Source organism: Orbicella franksi, chromosome 2, assembly GCF_964199315.1.
Source record: "Orbicella franksi chromosome 2, jaOrbFran1.1, whole genome shotgun sequence".
Classification (NCBI taxonomy): Eukaryota; Metazoa; Cnidaria; class Anthozoa; order Scleractinia; family Merulinidae; genus Orbicella; species Orbicella franksi.
In genome coordinates, this window is record NC_138146.1 from 11,773,126 (window position 1) to 11,793,402 (window position 20,277).

Below are 20,277 nucleotides of genomic sequence, written 5' to 3' on the forward strand. Positions count from 1 at the left end.
TTTATTTTTGACTGCATAGCTGTTTCAGCTGATTGTGATGTGTTCATTTCGTGGAAAATTGTTAATGCCGCCGAGAGAATAGAAAGTTAACCAAGATAAAAGTTCGATTTACCCGGTGATCAACCATGGTTTGGGTCAGTAACCAAGGTTGAGATGACAGATATATTAAGTCCACTTGCGGTTGCATGGTATCATGGGTCAATCTCACGTTTGTTTTCATGGCAAAAAAAGTAAGCCAAATCCGGACCAGCCACTCGAACAATGTATTCGAACGTACGTCTAGATAGTCTGAAGTTCTCTTTCTACCATTTTTCAACGAAATTTCCGTGTAAAAGGGTTTCAAACCAGAATTGGTTAGCGAAGTCATTAAAAGCATTTTCTTTCTCAGTGATTTCTGAAAGTTGCATAGTTTTGGAATTTGAGTTGCCTGGTTAGCGTGTTAAATGAATGGAAACAGATGTCACATTTAACTAGAGAATGTTGGTCTTGCTGTAAACAAACACCTGGAAAAAATGTTCGGCTAGTTGATCGGCCTGGTGAATAACATTTTATTTATTGTACATGAATGTAAATGATTATGTTGTTCGGGTCCCTTGTGGTCTGAGTTCATTGACAGTAAATTAAAAATCACAAACAGAGCCTGAATTATGAAATTTCCAAACCATTTCGATTTTCGTCCTTTGGGCAAGCGAGAAGATTTTCATGAACGCAAATCGAATGGGAGCTTTAAAATTACTTACAGGCCAACATTTAACGTTGTTCTTTTGTTTATGTTTTGAATTCATGCCGAGTTAATGTCAAAACATGACATAAAAGTCATACTGAACAAAAATCTTAGGAAGCGAATCACATGTATTTTACATGTATATATTTTAATCAACTTATTTTAATGTAGTAGTATACACGAGCCCACAAGCTTTGTAGCTTTGATTCTTATCGTGTTGAAATAAAGGTTTTATGTTTATGTTTATGTTATGATCGACGAGTTAAACTTTAAATCAAGTGTAACGCACAGTGTCATCCACGTTTGAATCCTATCTACTCGCCCCTTAATGCGAACTGAAAGCATTTAAACTTAGTTGAGTGATTCAAACGGAAAAACTTGAGTAATATATTGTCACTAAGTCCATGCAAAATGGTTCATCACAATCAAGCTAATAAAGGAACAGCTGTTCTCCTGACGTTACAAGCAAACTTCTTGGTTGAGGACACAGACTGCTAGCAGTCTCTCTTTTGCTCAAAACCTGTGGGGAAGAACGCAAAGAAGAATGCAAAAAGAGAAACTGCTTGCAGTCTATTGAGCACATCAAGATCAACAATGTTTAGCTGCTCTCGTGGAGTCTAGGAGTCTCTAGAAGAATGATCTTGTTGATGGGACGTTCCAGGAATGCAGACTTGTTTTTCAGCCTGACTTTCCTCACAAGCCCGTCTCTCTTGTTTGTTTTTACTTCCAGGATGTGACTAATGGGCCTCAAGTTTTCTACCATGAGTACAATGTCTCCAGTTTCAAAGTAACACCTTTATTTTTGCAGTGATTGCCTTCTCGCTTATAGCGATTAAACTCCCAGATACTGACTTTTAAAAACAAGCTCCAATCAAGTGGAATAAAACTAAGAATAAGCTCACAAGCACGCATTTCGGACCTATTTTTAGTTGATATGTTTATTCTAGTTACGTACTAAGTTGTTCTTTAGTTGATAGTTGATGTGATTCTTGTTATGTACTTGTTGAAACCGTAACACCTATTGTCAGCTGTCTTAAAGTACACATTATTCAAATTTGAACACAATCTTGCTACTGAAGGTGACAGAGATGACTTGCAAACTTAAGAGCAAATGTCACGAAAAACCAAGCAAAATTTGAATCTGGCGGCAAAAGTCAAAAAATCGATTTTTCTCTCTTTTCGTCCACAAGTAGCCCTTAGGTAGATATGAAACATGATGTAGTTTTTTTGAGCTCAAAGCGCTTTAAATTCAAGAAAACGGGGAAAACGATTTTCACCTCGACGGTCAACAAAATGGGCGATCGCAATGGCTTAAAATTAGTAATCTAAACTCAATTTACGTTTGCGTGTAAAGAAGAACCAAAACTTATCGATACTTTTTCTGGAAAGACAGAGTATTTAGCTATCCAAAACAGGTTAGAACTTAACTTGAGCGCCATGTGGGAATAAACACACACTTTTTAAAAAAAATCCCTTTCCGTTTCTAGGTCGAATTCCTAATTTACGAATAAAATTCAGAGATATTTTTCGACATGTGCCATAATTCCAAATTCCTTGAAACTTCACCTTTGGACTACTTTAATATTGTTGTAAAACATGTATTAAAATCAGCTAGGGTTATTCTTCGAGTGTTTTTTGAGACCCCGCTGAAAAATCCCGATTTTACCTAAAACACCATGAAAAGTAAACAATGGACTTCTGCGTGTTGGTCTGAGGGCAAGCGGGTACAGGCATTTAAGTCCTCATATTATGAGCTCTTTGTACTAATAAGCAAATTGTTTGCTTGCACCTGTAATATAACGGCGAAACAGTACAATCTCAACGCCAAAGTAACTTTATTTAATCCGAGTATGTTTCATTGCTTCAAATGCCAGACATTTGTGACGAGATGTCGATTTCACACCAAGGCGAAACAGGAAGTCAAAAACTTTTTGCTACGCGGCCTTCCAATAATTCATTTAAGATAACTAACTAAAGGAGACATTTACTGAATTAAAGCTTAAAACAGTTGCCTTTTCTGTAACCTATCAAGTTCGTTTGCAAAAAGTTATTTCAGAGTCATTTCAGGACCGGCAATACAAGTTTCATTGTTTATTTTGCTTGCAAGTCACGGTTTCATTCCTGGCGGTGGAATTTACTATGTACCTCAGAGTGGGTTGTTTTACAAAAGGGCAGCCGTTTATTTCCGAAGTAAACATGTTTCCGATAGTCTTTTGTACTTTGGCAATATATAGTTTAGTTAAAATATGTATCTACAAACAAATCGAAGTAAAATAGGTCTCGCGAATTCCAATTAAAAGTTCGGTCAGAAATATTTTCCGCCAGTGCAAAGTTTTTTTTTGACTAATGTTTTCACTTTGTTTCGACTTTCAGCGATTGGCAATCCATGACTCACAAAAAGACCCGCTTGCAATAGTTTGCTGGACTGCAGGATAGAGTATTTAAGCACGCCAAATCCATTTAAGCTAATTAATTTTACCCAGTAAGTAGGTTGAATTTTCCCAAGAGAATTCAATTTTAGACATCACGCTGCATGTAAAAACGATATGTATCCTCAGTTCTCTTGTTCTTTTTTGCTTTGTATTTTCTTTTCCGTTTTTGCCGTCGTGTAAAACATACTGCAACCATGTAATGATCGAAGCTCTACCCAAAATTAATTTTAAGACTTTTGCTAACACTTCGTTCGCTTTCGGAAGGCATGATGCGTCATATCTACAGCAGATCGAAGGTCGGACGACAGAAGTTCGCAAATGCGGGTCTTTTTTAAAGGTTTCTTTCGTTTCTCCTTTGTTATGTTTCAAAAATATGAACTGTTGTTTTTTGGATGAGAAGAATTGCTAAGTAATGCGGGTGGACTCTGGTCAGTTATTCTTCCATTATCGGCACATAAACTGATGAACGAGATTGTCGAGGAAAGTCAGAGGTCAGCGAATCCTAATTGGCAGTGACACGAAAAGACAGGTTGGGTGACACCAATTTGCCGCTATCCAACATGGTATCCATTCCAAGAAGAGGTCACGAAGGAGAGAAGAATAGAATGAAAATCCTCAGACTTATAAGTGCTGCTATGTCAGGATTGCCAGCGGAAATCTTTCTTGCGATCAATGTTGTTTTGTCGGCTCAGTGTTAAATGGACACGTGCTACATTAGACGGTTGGAAAATAAGCGCCTGCTCGCATTAACTTTGTAGTCCCATTTTCCATAGTCAACTGAAGTAAATGCAGCTCTGTAACTCAATTTATACATGTACACAGTTATACAGGTTGAATTGTTTAGAATTTTAGAATTGCGGTGCCGTGACTCTGAAATCTACACATTGTCCGTCTGTCAGTAATCTAATTAACGTAAAAAGATTGAAATATTTCTTGTGGGTGAAGGTACTTTTGATTGCATGAATAAACTCTTGTTATCACTTTATTTTACTTTGAAAGAAGCACATTGACCTCCAGAACGAAAATGTGATAATGAAAGAAGTCAAAACGCTTTACTTCAGCAGACTTTCTTGGCCTCAGAAAAACACGCATGCAGTCTATTGTTTACTTTTTGCTGATGTTCAGGATGTTTTGGTTAAAATCCGGTTATTTCAGCGGCGCATTAAGAACCACTCGAAGAATAACCCAAGCTGATTTTGATACATGTTTTACAACAACATAAAAGTGTTAAGTACAAGGAACTAATAATACAAGGACTTTAAACGCCTATACCCGCTTGCCCTCAGACCAACACGCAGAAGTCCATTGTTTACTTTTTGTGATGTTTTAGGTAAAATCGGGGTTTTTTAGCCGGGCCTCAAGAAGCACTCGAAGAGTAACCCAAGCTGATTTTAATACATGTTTTACAACAACATAAAAGTGTTCCAAAGACGAAGTTTCAAGGAATTTGGAGTTATGGCACATGTTGAAAAATATCTCTGAATTTTATTCGTAAATTGGGAATTCGACCCGGAAACTGAAAGGGATTTTTTTTTAAAAGTGTGTTTATTCTAAAATGGCGCTCAAGTCAAGTTCTAACCTGTTTTGGATAGCTGAATACTTTGTCTTTCAAGAAAAAGTATCGATAAGTTTTGGTTTTCCTTTACACGCAAACGTAAATTAAGTTTAGATAACTAATTTTAAGCCTTGCTATCGGCCATTTCGGCGACCATCGAGGCGAAAATCGTTTTCCTCGGTTTTCTCGAATTTAAAGCGTTTCGAGCTCTAAAAAACTATATCACGTTTTATATCTACCTAAGGGCTATTTGTGGACGAAAAGAGAGAAAAATCGATTTTTCGACTTCTGCCGTGCTATGTTTGCTAATTAGAAAAATTTACTCGTAAAAACTTTTTTCTTTGGTCAGGAGGTGTAAATAATGGGATAACCAAATTAATTATGGCATTTTAATTTTTTACATGGATTAATTATGTACACTGGCAGGCTCACTTCTTTGTACCATACATTTTCCTGTTTCTGTCTTCCTTCAGTTTCACAGGAAGTTTCTACCAGGGTTTCCATCTTTATTGAATTTTTAACTGGTTTGTCGCCATAAATACAGTACATTGCACTCTCTCAATCCTTTCTGTTCAGACGAGAATATGGGAGCTTCCAGATGGTTGTCTGTTGTAATGTCTCCATTTTGCATTTGACACTACTAGTTAATAATCTACTGATTTTTTGACATCCATAGATTTGAATTAGGCAGAAGTTTGGTCCGCAACCAGTGCTTGATAAGAACACATTACTTTGCCCTGCATTGAGCCCAGACCTTCTCAAAATCATATTCTGGGATATCCAAAAGATATTTGTCCAAAAGGAAGTCTATTGATTCCTAAGTTCCCTTAAAAATGAAAACACTGTTTCGTTGACTCCCTTACTTTTTGTGGCTAACAGCCTTGAAGAGGTGTAACTGCTAATGTCATAATCTTTGTAAGTAAATTTGTCCTTTACCCTAATCTTCAGGTAGTTTTTGTAGCCAATTGACAATATATGGTTTGCACATAGGTTACTTGTTGGATATGTTGGAATATATTAGGAAAAAAACGGCTTCTTAAACGTCTAAACAACTCGCATTCGTAAAAGCGCTCGAGACAAGAGTTGGCAACCATATGCTATCATTTATATCCAGGGTGGCCACATGCAGTCATTGACTGCCTATTAACAACTGCATCCCTAAATGGAGGTTGGGTACCGGCTGAGACATCCAGGAGCTTCCACTATTAGCAGCAAGCTCCTGGATGGAAACCGCTCCCGTGGTTGACAAATCCTGGAAACCGAACCAGGAGCTCCCAAATATTCATTAGGTGTGTTTTTCTTGGTTAACAACATCATGCGATAACTAATCATGAACGTAATAACTGGTCATGAAAAGTATGTAAAAACTCTGAACTTTACATGGCCATGATTAAACAAGTTATGCCTTGAAAAGTGAAGCATGTTTACATAATCTGGACAATTCCTCGAACATGTGGCATACATATGTACGTAGTGACAAGATACAAATAAGCTGCTCTTCAAGAGCAACATTTAAATATTAATTTTGTGGTTTATGGGCTTATGCACTAGGAGGCTTCAACTTAAAAGGACTTTTTGGGAGAAAGTAGGGTGGGGCTTACCATAATCTTATTACTCCAATACCATTATATGGCAGATTAGTGTCACATACCCTTGTAATGCCAACATTATTACTTTTCTGTGAAATTATATTAGCAAGTATTCTTCCTGTAGTATTTACATAACTTGTTTCTCTTTTAGTTCTCAGTTGATGTAATAACTGAAATAGCAGCAAGTTGTCCCCAGCTGAGTGTTTTGCGGCTAGCAGGCATGAAAGAAGTAGATGATGCACTATTAACAGCGCTTGCTGAAAACTGTCGCCATCTTACTCGTGTTAGCATTAAAGGGTGTGGCTTGGTAAGTATAATGTACAGGGAAAGGAGGGTTAATTAAACCACTTCAAATAATACAAAGGAAAACAATCCTTTTAATTACTTTCTCAAATTTTGATGCACATACAAGTCCTTTGTTTGCTAAGCTTAACTTTCCTAAACTTCAAGATTATATTAAACTTCAAACTCTCTTTTTTATGCACCAGTTTAACACTGGCAAACTACCAAAGATCTTTGATTCGTTTTTTGTCAAAACATCTTGTAAACATAATGTAAACACTCGCTTTGCGTCTAGGTCTACTTTCTATCGTCCAAAAATTCGAACAAATTATGGCAAATTTAATATTCGATTTAATGGACCTAAATTATGGAATGAACTCGATGAAAGATTCAAGTGTTGTACTTCTAATCAATTTAAAAAAGAACTAAATTCGCATTTCATTAGTCTCTATTAATCTTTACTGATATTTTGATGGTTTATATCTATTTAGTTTGTTTTGTTTTGTATATTTACTCCTGCACCAAGTTTATGATATTTGTGGGTACCAATGTATTTGTTGTGCCTCTTTCCTGACTCTCACATTTTTAATTATTATAATTACAGTCACCCAACTAGTTTAGCTTTTTAGTTATTTTGGGTGTCCCACTACTGTATGTACTGTAAGGTAAGGTAAGGTAAAGTCTGCATGCGAGCCAAGTGGCCCATCAGGCCGGAGTTTACCCCGGTTTCTGTAGCATGAAGCGACTAGGAGTATTTCTACTCCCCCCTGGATGGGATACTAGTCCATCGCAGGGTTACCCCCAGCATTAAGTTCGCCGGTACCCATTTATACACCTGGGTGGAGAGAGGCACTGTGAGAGTAAAGTGTCTTGCCCAAGAACACAACACAATGTCCCTGGCCAGGGCTCGAACCCGGACTGCTCGATCCGGAGACGAGCGCACTAACCATGAGGCCACCGCGCCTCCCATACTGTATGTACTGTACTGTTTATTTATTTATAATTATAATCTTGCAAATTCTTTTAGTTGTTTAAAGTAGCAGAAATAAACTGTTGTTGTTGTTGTTGTTGTTGTTGTTGTTACTTTTTGTTCTTTCTGTGTTACAAGACATTTTTTTCTACTGCAAAATTAACATGCCATTAGCACACGCATCAGCTTACCAGTTCCAGGGTGGCAACAGTCTATGCAAAATGCATGAGACATTCCTATATACATAAACCGGATTTTTAAATGCTCCACTGATTTTTTTTGATACACCCTCTTCCTCTTAAGTGCCTACTCAATCTCGAATTTATAAAATAGATACACGGCTTTCACAGAAAACAGTTTGTTATTATATTGCAATTGAATTGTATATGTAGTAAAGGAATTTCTAATTTGTAAACCCCGATGAATTTTTTACAGTGTCTAAAGAATAATTAAAGATTAAAGATTAAAGATGCTAATTTAAATGATCAAGTTTACATTTATTCCAGGATTAAGACAACATTGATAAGGTCTAAAATCTTTCGTAAAGAAAGAAATTAATGTTACAGTCGCTTCTAAAACTAAAGGCAATTGATGCCTGATTTATTTTTTCTTTAAAAGCAATCAAAAGAAAGGATGCTTTTCTCCAGTTCTGTATAGAGGTGGCAGTATTATGATCAAGATGTATAAGGTTTTAATGATTCCAAATGTAATAGAAATCAGTGCTAAAGGTAGTATTTTTTCCCTGTTGTAAATACAATGCAGCCGAATAGTAAAAACCATGAAAGTAATAGACTTAACCAGGCTTCCTAACAGTACAAAGTATGATAATGCTTCAAAAACCACACAATGTGTTTGAAATTCATATCTTATATTTAACATAACTTGTTTCGGATAAACGCTTCATCAGATGGAGCACCATCCAGCGTCAGTTGTACAAGAATACCAGTTGAAAATGAGCAATAAATAGTTTAAGAATGTGTGATGAAAATAAGAATTCTTAAGGATTAAAGCACGAAACAGAAAAAAGTGAAAATAGTTCACTAAAATACGTTACATATTTAATGGTTGGTCTGGTTATAGTGCTAAATTGTATTACATGTATGTTGCACTTGGGATAAGTTGTTACCAACATTTAGCGTCTATTTTTGTAACATTTATGGTTAGAAGATACTAGTGTTACATTTAGTGTTTATTCTTATTTCATTAGTGGCTGGCATAACACTACCTTGGTTATAACATAACATTGTATTCAATTGAATATTATCATCTTAGTGAAACGTGCTAGTTCTTACATTATGGAGATGTCTCTCAGTGTATTAAGCTTATTCAATATGTAAGCTACCTGTACCTGGCTCTTAGTAAACCAATCAGTATGTGTCATGCGCCTGTACCCGTCATTGTATTCTCTTCGTGTACCAAGCTGATTGATTGTTTGATGCTTGATCTGAACTTCAAGAACCTGGTGATGAGCTATAAGGGGCTGGGATGTGCCTAAGCATTTAAGTATTAAGCAACAATGGTGAAGCTCTGAAAAGGAAATATACAGCCTTACCCTAGAAAGTGGAAGATAGGACATTGTTTGACATGTTGAGAAGGAGGCTTTTCAGTTATGATTGTTGGAGTTCTTAAGCTATGATAGAGTGCTTTTGCGGAGGGAATTACTGGCAAACCAGCACGAAAGTAACCCTGACAGACATATGTCTCTGAAGACAAAATAAAAATAAAAGTCTCGAGTCACTTTCCAAACTTGGCCAGCAAAGAGCTCATCGCTCACGACTACTAGTAGATGTCTCTAATGAAAGCAATCCTGAGAGGATGTTTCATCCAACCAGTGGGCCTGAATTGATACTTTTTGCTGCAATGGCCACAGTTGTCAACTGATGAGAACATCGTTTAGCCCAGAGCTTACCCCCATCAGGAGTCTGATTAATGCAAGGATTGCTCACCAGACAGCTTTAGAGATCTTAAATAGCTTCATTTTGGCGGGGGGGGGGGGGGGGGTGATGAGCAAACGCAACATTTGCAAAACCTCTTGCCATTCATCGCTTCTCCAGGATACTGCCATTTTGCACAACAAACGGGAAGTGTTTAATGGTGGGGAGGAAATACAGTACATAGGCTTTAGCTTGTCCATGGATCTCAGCTGTCCTTCCGGCGAAAAAAGAAAGATGATGTCACTAGCTAGGTTTTGCATTCACTATCTGACATTGAATTAACTTACCAAGAAACAACTTACTCCAGGAAAGAAAGAACTCTTGATGTTCTATCTGGATAAACCTGCTTTTCAAGCCAAAATACATGTAGTACGGGATGTGACGGGAGAAAGAAACAGAACTAGCGTCCCAATTGCCATCTAACCCCGTACTACACTCAGTATACATACACTTAATATATACACTAAAAATTGTTGTTGTTGTTATTGTTCTTCTTCTTCTGATTATTATTATTATTATTATTATTATTATTATTAATGGTAATAGGACTGAGTGGAGTCCAATTCGGTCTGTAATCAGACGAGTGATTAACAAAATCGGACGACCGCGAAGCGGGAGTCCGATTTGTTAATTACGAGTATGATTACAGACTGAATTGGACGACACGATGTCCTGTTACCAATTAATCAAAACTATGACAAAACTCGAGAAACGAACAAACCATCGATTGAGCGCTCAACGATTTTAAAACGTCGCTATGAATGCTGAAAAACCCAGCAGTTTACTGAACAAAGTGCACCGCAACAGCGCGCGCAAAATGACGCGTACACTGTCCAATTAATGCTCAAATCGGGCTGATAGCCAATGACGTTCGAGAATTTTGTTATAGTTTTTATTATTATTATTATTATTACTATTATTACTATTATTATTATTATTATTATTACTAATAGTAATTGGACCATGTGGAGTGCAATTCAGGGAGTAATCGCGCAAGTAATTTCAAAATCGGCCGAGCGCTTCGTGCTCGGCCGATTTGAAATTATGAGCACTTTTCTATGAATTATTACGGTATGTAGTGATTTTGAAGTCGAACCCGTCCTCCAAGACATAAGTGCAGAACAGCTCAGCAGAGGAGCTAACTTAGCACGAGACGCAAGGTTGGATATTCACGCACGTGGTTTCTCGGAACGCCAACGATCGGCTTTCTTTAATGTCAGGGTTTGCCACCCAAATGCCGAATCGTACAGGGACCTAAAGCCACAACAGATTTACAGAATGAATGAAAATGAGAAGAAGCTTCAGTACTCAAGCAGAGTTCTCGACGTTGAACACGGAACATTCACGCCCTTAGTATTTACTACAACCGGCGGAAAGGACCAGGAATGCTTGAGGTAACACGATCGCCTTGCGGAGCTGATAGCGCTAAAGAAGGAAGAACAGTACACTAAGACGATCTCCTGGATAAGAGCAGAAACTTCGTTTGCACTCTTGAGATCCGCCCTCATCTGTTTGAGAGGTCCTAGGAAAACCAGGAGAGTTCCCTGTGATATCAAAAATGCTGACTTTGACGTCGAAACTACAGAGAGAGCCATCTATTAGTTCCTTTCTTTTTTTGGACGAAATTCTGATTTTAAATACTGTTTTTTTTTTAATTTTAGATTTTAGCTTTTAGAAATGTTAAAACATTCCTACAACATTATGTTTTCCTCTGTTAAAAAAGGGGGACATGTAGGGTAGGAATTGCCTAGAGTATACAAATTACTATCATTTCACATTAATTTACCATTACTTGTGTACATAGCCACTTAATGCTTCTAAATGCTTACAGAGTATAATTATGTAGGTAGGCAATTGAAATTTTTACAGAAATTTATTTTAGGGAAAAAACTTAAGAGTCCCTGTCTATAAAAATGGAAAATAACTCGGCAAGGGTCGAAAATTCGATTTCGCTCATATTTTCATAGTAGATAGGCTAGGGCATGACAAAAACTACTGGATAGTCTTTTTGGCAAAATATCCTTTTATTTCAAAGAAATATGCAAATTACCAACTTCCGTTAAAATCGTCATTTGACGCACCATTTTATTAAGCAAGTTTGAGAGCCTCGCATGCAAAACCACATCATTCTTCCGTCTTTAAAACACTCAAATATTTTTGTGCAATGCTTAAATGTGTACTGGGTTGGTTTTAGGGAATGTTACGTTGTCTTTTTGGGTGCAAAATAATTAAATTTCGAAGACATGTATTTCATTCACTTAAAAGTACTTCGTGAATATAATTGATTTTCACCATGTGCGAAACCTTCAAATGGATTAAGCTTCTGGTGGGTGAATCGCAGAAGGATGATCTACAGATTCCTGTAAAAATTTCTTTGGGCAAATGATTGTGAGCGACGCGAGAGCTTTTCAAAATACGTCAAAAATGCAAATATTTGACCGTCCGTCGTCAAATTTCAATTTACAGGTTAGACGTAAATTTTAGCATGCGCCACATGACTTGACCTATAATAAGTTGAAATAGACACAGGGCTGATAATGTCGAAATGTTCTAACCTCATTTGCTGTAAAAGGCAGGTCCAAAGCCGATTTGACGTGTTTCTCTCACCATTCGTCGCACATAAAGTAGAAGTTTGCTTTTGTTTACATAACGTCCGATGTACATCGCCAACTGTCAACTTATTTAATGGTTGAATACCATGAATCTGTGACCCTCTTTCGACACATATGATCACCGCTGCCTCTAAGTCAAAAACGGCTAAGTCATTTGTAGATAGTTGCTTGCTTTGCACTGCACCAAAATATTACGTTTGGCTTGAATCCTTGCTTGCAGCGGTTCCTTGTTCGTCACGCAATGCTCTCGTCCCATTTTAGGGGGTAGGGGTAGGACAATTTCTATCCTAATACCTAAGGCTCCGTAAGGCTGGGAACTACTGGGAGCACACAATCGTGTTGAGTAGGAAGAGATTAAATTAAGAAATGACAAGAATGAATAGTTTACCATTTCCCCTGTTGTTATCTTTTACTCAACCACCGCTACCTACATGCCCTGCGTAATACTGTAACGCTAAACTCATACCTAGGTCTTTTCGCGCTGTGCAATTATTTTTGATTTACATGTAATACAGTGGGCTACCCCCAGGGAAATGGGTGGTGACCGCTTCATGGAGCTAGCCGCATAAATAGAGGTTGGTGTACCTTGAATATTTAATTTTTCACTATCGGGTTATAAATTTCTTGGTGAACATGGAGTCAATCCAAGACAATCATGATAGACGTGTATTTGAATTATCACTCGTCATGCACCTTCAATTTCAGACTCTTATCTGCCATCGCCCTTTCCAAAACAAAGTTTTTAAATTTTGGGTGGCCGCTCAATAGGGGTAAAGAAAATAATGAAACCCTTATCGGAACGACCAAACGGTGGCCGCGGAGGTAACCGGTCAATAAGTGTTTTATTTACAATATTTTACTGACAATAATTTTGGACTATATTGACAACAGTCCTCTATTTTCTGTTACAAACGTACCAATGCCTCACCACTAGGCAAACAAAATACGTCAAATGAAATGGCATGGCCAGGCTATTTACTCACGTAATTGCTAATTAAATTTAGTATTTTTTTCTCACGAATTAGACATGTTGTGATTTCTTATTTTTATTTCAGCTAGTTCTTGCTTCATTGATCTATAATTTGTTTCATGGCAATTGTTTTAAAATTCTAGTGAGTACAGGCACTAGCTTTATCAGCTGTTGTCTGAAACATCAAAACGTACAACAAACGTGATTTGGACCGAGGCTAAGTACACTATAGAATACGATTATATAAATATACGCATATTATTATATATATGAACAAACAGATGAACAATGATTAAATTGTTTCATTTATCCTGAGAGTGCTCTATACAAAATAGCTCAAAATGTGCGGCATATGCCGTGACAGCATTGCGTGACGAACAAATAACGGCTGTAAGATTGTGCTGCGCCGACACGCTTATCAGCAATGGTCAGCAATCGATCAAACGTATTATTTTGGCGCATTGCAAAGCAAGCAACTATCTGCAAATGACTTAGCCGTTTTTGACTTTGATGCAGTGATGTTCATATGCGCAGAAAGATGGTCACAGATTCATGGTATTCGACTAATAATAGGTTGACAGTTGGCGATGTACAGAATTTTAACCAGATACATGTAAGTTTCAAGTTTGTATGAAAAAGTACTCAATAAAGTTTGTTATTTAAAGAAAATTATTATTATTATTATTATTATTATTATTATTACTATTATTATATACATGAAACATTACTTGAAAAAATTACTCGATTCTGATTGGCTGATAGCAGTGCAGTTCGAGTGCAACACAAGTGCAAAAAGTGTAACACAGGTGCAAATTACACATCGTAATTTTGTATTATGATTTGCTGAAAGACTAAAGGAAATTTTCTAAGCTAATGATATCATGTAAAATTATGACGAAAATTTTGTGCGGGAACTTTGAAAAAAGGTTTCTTGAAAAAACGGCGTCAAGAAAGATCTTCCGGCACTTCCTTCAAGCGAATTTTTTCATGTTTATGTTATTAATAAGTAATCATACGGTTATTCTCGTTCAATTTGGAATTAATTTGCACTTGTGAGTTTTTCACAAAGCTGAAATTACACTCGCCGAAGCGGCTGGTGCAATTTCAGCTTTCTGAAACACTCACTCTTGCAAATTGATTCCAAATTGATCGAGAAACACCGTATGGTTACCTATACTTATTATTATTATTGTTGTTGTTATTGTTATTATTGTTGCAAAATACTTAATTGCATCGTAGTACTCTACTTACAATACAATATTTTAAGCGACTACTTGCACTGTTTACAATACTCTTTCGATAATCTTTCGATATTCTTTACAATAATCTTTCGATTCTTACCTTACAAGGATACCGTTACGCTTACGCTCTAAATCGTTACAACTTACACTACTGACAGTCCTTACGTATACTTATACATATGCTTATATTAATACCTAAAATTAATTAAAGTTAATTCGTTAGATTATAGTTAATTATTTTAATACTGGAGTACGTCCTTTAATGGGTTCTAATTCTTTTTAAAATGAAGGGTGCTGTTATCTAAAGCTATTTTCTTTTCAATTTTTATGGAGGTTAACAGTAAAGGTAAAGTCTGCATACGGGCCAAGTGGCCCATCAGGCCGGAGCTTATCCCGGTTTCCGTAGTATGAGGAAACTGGGAATATTTCTACTCCCCCTCTTCCCCCCTGGATGGGATGCTAGTCCATCGCAGGGTTACCCCCAGCACTAAGTTCGCCGCCATTTATACACCTGGGCGGAGAGAGAGACACTGTGAGAGTAAAGTGTCTTGCCCAAGAACACAACACAATCCTAATTATCGGCCACAGAACTCCGTTATTGTACTGGTTGTGTACAGCCCTGTAACAAAATCCTTGATTGAGCCTATGAACGATTAATCAAATGAATTATCTGAAAAAAATATAACGACTCAGAAAGGAGCACACTTGTGGATGGTAAAAAAAAAATTTGGAAGTGTTAATTTTATCTAATTCTATTCCTAGTTCTTTATTCAAACCGTGAGGTTGAAGGGTGCAAAGTTGTGCACTCCGGAAAGCTTCTCCTAGCAAGCGATCGTCGAGGCTATTGTGATCATTGAAATTTCAGATTTGTTCAATGATGAAATCAAAATCAGACAAGACACGAGTTTCCTTGTTTAAGTGTATCGCAACCTCAAAAGTGTTCTTCTTTGTACTCATGGCTGAGTTGTGGTTACGAAATCTGACTTTAAACTCATTGGTTGTGGATCCTACATAATGAACATTGCATTTGTTACAAGTGATCAAATAAATTACGTTCTTAGATTTAAAATGAAGAGGTTTCCCAATATTGACAACGATTTGGGAATTAATGCAATCACAGAAGCATTCAACTCTCGAACAACAAATTTTCCATCCACCGATTACATTGTTGCAGCCTGGTGTACTAGGCTGCATGCTTTATATGACCCTTCCAGCATACCAAGTTGATTAACTGTACCATGTACGTGAACATTCTTAGTACACTGTATCAGGTTATTAGGTAGATTTCGTGATATTATTTAGTGTATCCAGGCCACTCAATATATGATGTATGTGCCTTCTGTCTGTCACGTTGACCATTTGACATGTAACCTTTCAGTATGGGAGGTTGGTTCATTATGTTAATGTATGCGTTTTGTTGGAAAAGGTTTCAGATGCAGGTGTTTGCGAGTTAGCACGTATGTGTCCATTGGAGGAGGTTGTGTTGTCTGGGGTGTCAGGTTTGACAGATCGTTCTGTGTTTGCACTTGCCAACTGTTGCGCCTCAACTCTTAAAGAAATATATGCATCAGGATGTTCCATGATCACTCAGGCAGCGATTAATTACCTTAAGGTGATTATTAGTGATCTTTTCAATTAAGTGTCGTAGAACCACAAGCAAAGTTATCACTTGAGCCAATCACAAAGGAAATAGACAATCCAGTGAAGCAATCAAAACTCGAACAGAATGCATGTAACTGACGCGGGAAAACGTGTGTGACTGAGTCACTATTGGTTTTGATCTTACTTTTGATTGGATCAAAAAGTGGCGCGAGTTTTTTTAAGGCAATAGCGTAGCACGGAAACGCAAAACCAATTACTTTTCGACAATCAAGTGGAAACCGTTCGATATTATGTTATGTGTTTATGAATACGCAGAGATTTGAAGACGTACGCACAAAGTGAACTTCGCAATAAATTGTGCTAAGCAAAAATCTGAATCTGAGGAATGTCATGTTTTCACTTTTATAACTTCAATCAGACAAAAAGACAATATTTTTGTTTAGACTAAATTTTGTGGTTTTCCGCAAACACGAACACAACTTTGCGAACTTATAATTTAGTCTCGTATTCTGAAAAAAACGAACCATTTGAAGCAAATTTCTTTTGTATAGATATCTGCACCCATGCAGTGAAAAGTATTTTCTATTTACCCTTGTTGAATATGCCATGGTATGACCGATATGACTGGTAATTAAAAAGGAACATGTAGTTTTAATCCAATCAGAAGCTGAAGATTGCTTCAAGAATAAACTCAAAACCGTAAGGTAATGCCGCTAGAAAACTTACAGTTCGACTGTCAAGTAGCAAAGTAAGCCCAGAGTAGGATTTCGAAGCCAAAACTGTAAAGTTGACATACAGAAGCCTCGAAAAACAGCTTCCTCATCATCGCGGCGGAATCGCTTACCGTTTTGTGTTTTTTTCTCTGGAAACAATCCGTGGCTTCTGATTGGTTTGCACTAAAGAATGTTAATTAATTAAAAGTGGTCACTTTCGGGATCCTTGCGGTAGACTTTGAATAAGTAAACATTGAAAAAGTGGTTTTGTTACTTGATTGTTTGGTGGGTTCTTTGTGTTTTGATGTGGGAAATTGTGATTGCATCATCTATATCATTGTGAAACGCATGTAACGTTCACGGTGTACTAATTACAAGTACACGTCTGTAACCGATGTTTTCTTATGGCGAAGTATAGATCAGTGTTGAACAAACTCAACTCTGAGCAAATGGGGGTGAACGTAAAGAAGAAAAGAAAAAATGTCAATCTTATAATAACTACCAATTTTGCTTTCTTTTCCTTTTTTTTGTAGGATTGTTCCCTGAAAAGGATATATGTTGAACACCGCACACCAAATGTTGACCCAGACCAGCTCATGGCCAAGAATCTGGACACAGGAGAATTTTGTAGAGCTGACCTGTTATTGCCAGGTCCTGTTGTGCAGGACTCGGAATAGATCAGGGTCCCAAAGGGTTTTAGGGCTCCAGGGCTCCGGGCCTAAACAGTGGGGCTCTAGGGCTCCAAGCCCAATTAAGTGGGGCTCCAGGGCTCCAGAGCACCCACTTTAAGTCTCCGGGCTCCACTGCTAACACTGTTGTTTAGTAGACTGCAGTCCTAATTCTCACCCAAAATAATATTATGGAACAAATGCAATTAAAAATTCAACGCTTTTCCGCGTTACTTTTGGCGGGATAATTAGTCATAGGGCCAATCCTGCTGCCGTTTTCCTGTTTCCAGCAGCCTGTCAGTTGTAACATACATTTGCGCTTGCCGTCACGTTGCCCTAAACTCTGTCTTTTTCCCCTAACGTTCAGGTTTCAGGCAGTTTTAAAATCACGGCCATTTGAAAATCCTGCCATGTGAAAAGGAAGACAATGAAGTTGAATTAAGTGCATCTCGAGTTGATGGTTGATGCAGCAGCGTGCTTATACAAAGTAGGGGCTCACGAATTATTTGGACATAAATGGTAAATCCACAGCCCTAATAATAGGGGTGTAAAGACCGTGTATGCACGTATTCTGAAATCCAGAAAAATCTAATATCTGTATATTTATTGCAGGGTCGTAGCTAGTAACAGGGAAACCAAGGCACTTGCTCAGTCATTTTGATTTTTAAGCGATGACGTAGTCAGAGCTTATATGTTGGCACGCATCGCATTCTTTTGGATAGGCAGCGTAGAGCTTTTGTCGCGCTGCGCTTATGTCGTGCACGATTCGCCGCTCTGTGGAAGAGAAATACAGTCTGGGAGGTAGTAAATAAGCACTGTGTGAGTATTGTATGAGCACTGAAATATCTGAACTGAACTAATGTATGTGGGAGACGCGATAGGTCAAGGTTCTACATTAAATTTACGTATTGGTGCGCTTTGTTTAGGGCTGAACTTAACATGTTTGTGGGCTGAAATATTTGTGAAATTGAACTAGAATTGAAGAAAAGCATTGAGGAAGTTCGCTGTGAAAGCAGTTGAGATAGCAGAAAGCAATGGAGAATAGTGTCCGAAACGAAAAGGTGAGCTAGCTGAAGTTTTTTTCTTGATCAGAATTGGTTAATGTAGCTTGGATTATGGTGTCTTAAGTAGAAACAGATCGGCAGTTGGGTTACAGAACATTTATATTTGAAACCAGTTGAGATAGCAGGAAGCAATGGAGAATAGTGTAACGAAAAGGTGAGCTAGCTGAAGGTTTTGCTTTGATCGGAATTGGTTAATGTAGCTTAGATTATGGTCTCTTTAATGGAAAACAGAGCAGCCGGCAAACTGCGCGCACCGGCAAACTGATAATACGAACACATCAAAAAAATTTTCAAATGTTGTTGTTTATAGTGGTCAATGCGCTTAGCTACACCTAGCTAGTTCACAGGCATGCCACTTTAAATGAAGGAAACAAATATATCAACTAAACGTAATAGGCTTAATACTCCCAACCGGCGGGAGGCAGACCAGTTGGCTATTTACAAGCATGACCGAGGAGTTGAACTAGGGTCTACCGAGAAACAACTCCAGCTAAGTGGTCGGAGCGGGACTTGAACCCGCGACCTCCGGATTTCAAGTCCGGCGCCCTAACCATTCGGCCACGCTGCCTCCTGAAGTAAGTACTACTTAAGATCTACAACTTAAGATACATACAACTTAAGATCTACAAGCAAGTTGCACACGCGATAGGTCAAGGGTCAACAATAAATTTACGTATTGGTGAGCGCTGTTTTGGTGTCTTCAGGTGAATTCAATTGAATGAGCACTGTCAGAGCAGTGTATGAGCACTGAAATATCAGAGCTTATCTGTGAAACGTGAAATAAACTGTGTTGGTGAAAGTCTGGATCCGCCACTGGATTTCTCTTAGGGACATGTATCACAATATTCTTTTACATTGTTTTATTTCATAAAAATTTTTAAGTGTCACTGCCGGTCATTTCGAAAAGTAAACAAAAGGGAAAAAGGTGAATTGCATTATTCAGTTCAAAGAGGAACAATTGAACAAAGGGAACAAGTAAGGTTGGACTCTGAAAAAACAATGATGCAAAGCTACTTACAATACAGCTACTTCCCACACAGATTGTATCTCACTTTTACTTTTAATTAAGCTTAACCATCAGCCTGTCTGTTTATGTTCCAATTTTCTTGGAACAATTTCGGAAATAGCACGTACACGTCATCGCTTCTGCATGCATCGCATGCCGTTTATTCGTTTTTTTTGTTTATGGTCATCATAAACACCTCGTAACTTTTTCATGGACATTGCGTTAGTCAACAGGGACTTTAAGATATGGTACGGCTAGGCTGTAGTACGTGGCAGTTAGTGAAGATCACTTCCGGTGACGTCATGACGGCCGTAACAGTACGGCTTTCCCGCCGTAGCCTTGCTTTCTACAACGGGAAAGTGCTTGGTTTCACGTACTCCTCACTACGTGAGTATAAGCCTGCTGTTTACTGCTCATTGTAACGCTTTTTTAACTGTTTGAACAGCCTAGTTTGAAGATAAAGTTCTCAGTCATAAAATCAGTTCTAAGATCATTGTTTCTTTGTCATTTGTACAGAAAATTTGAACGATTTTAACACCTACCGCGAGATGATCAATTCAGTCATATTAGTATCGGGCCGAACAGCCGTTTATAAGAAAGCTTCGTATGTTCTAATCTGAGTAATAATTGTTTATTACTGTTCAAAATGTATTTTATTATAATCGAAAGTTCTGTATTTTCGGGCTTATCACGTAATCGTTGTAGGAACAACCTGTCCGTGTTGAAATCGAGCTTTTTCAGTGTATCGGAGTTTATATTTTGTTTTGTGATTGGAATTACAGGCGGTTCTATCAAGTGCTAAAAGGCAAATCTGAGTTCTTGTAGATGTAAGACGGATACAGGAGAAGGAAATCATTGTCATTAATCACGCCTATTTCGTATGAAAGTAGAATGATCTCTGGTTTCCTTGAAAGT

General features: G+C 37.7%; 1 protein-coding gene and 1 non-coding gene across 3 annotated transcripts in view; one reads left to right on the forward strand and one right to left on the reverse strand.

Annotated features, from left to right (window-relative positions):
- Positions 1 to 19,911, forward strand: part of LOC145479979 (uncharacterized) — a 94,661-nt gene extending 74,750 nt beyond the window's left edge. Inside the window, exons 7-9 of one of the 2 annotated variants that reach the window (XM_081458468.1) lie at positions 6,452 to 6,607; positions 15,736 to 15,921; positions 17,158 to 19,911. In XM_081458468.1, coding sequence (XP_081314594.1) covers positions 6,452 to 6,607; positions 15,736 to 15,921; positions 17,158 to 17,301 — 486 coding nt within the window. In that variant the 3' untranslated portion in view covers positions 17,302 to 19,911. Of the gene's footprint in view, positions 1 to 6,451; positions 7,263 to 14,655; positions 15,922 to 17,157 lie in introns of those variants that run through there. The other variant, XR_014048491.1, reaches the window with a different exon arrangement.
- Positions 18,852 to 18,924, reverse strand: Trnas-uga (transfer RNA serine (anticodon UGA)). The gene has a single exon. It is a non-coding gene; the product is annotated as a tRNA-Ser (tRNA).
- Positions 19,912 to 20,277: the final 366 nt, after the last annotated feature.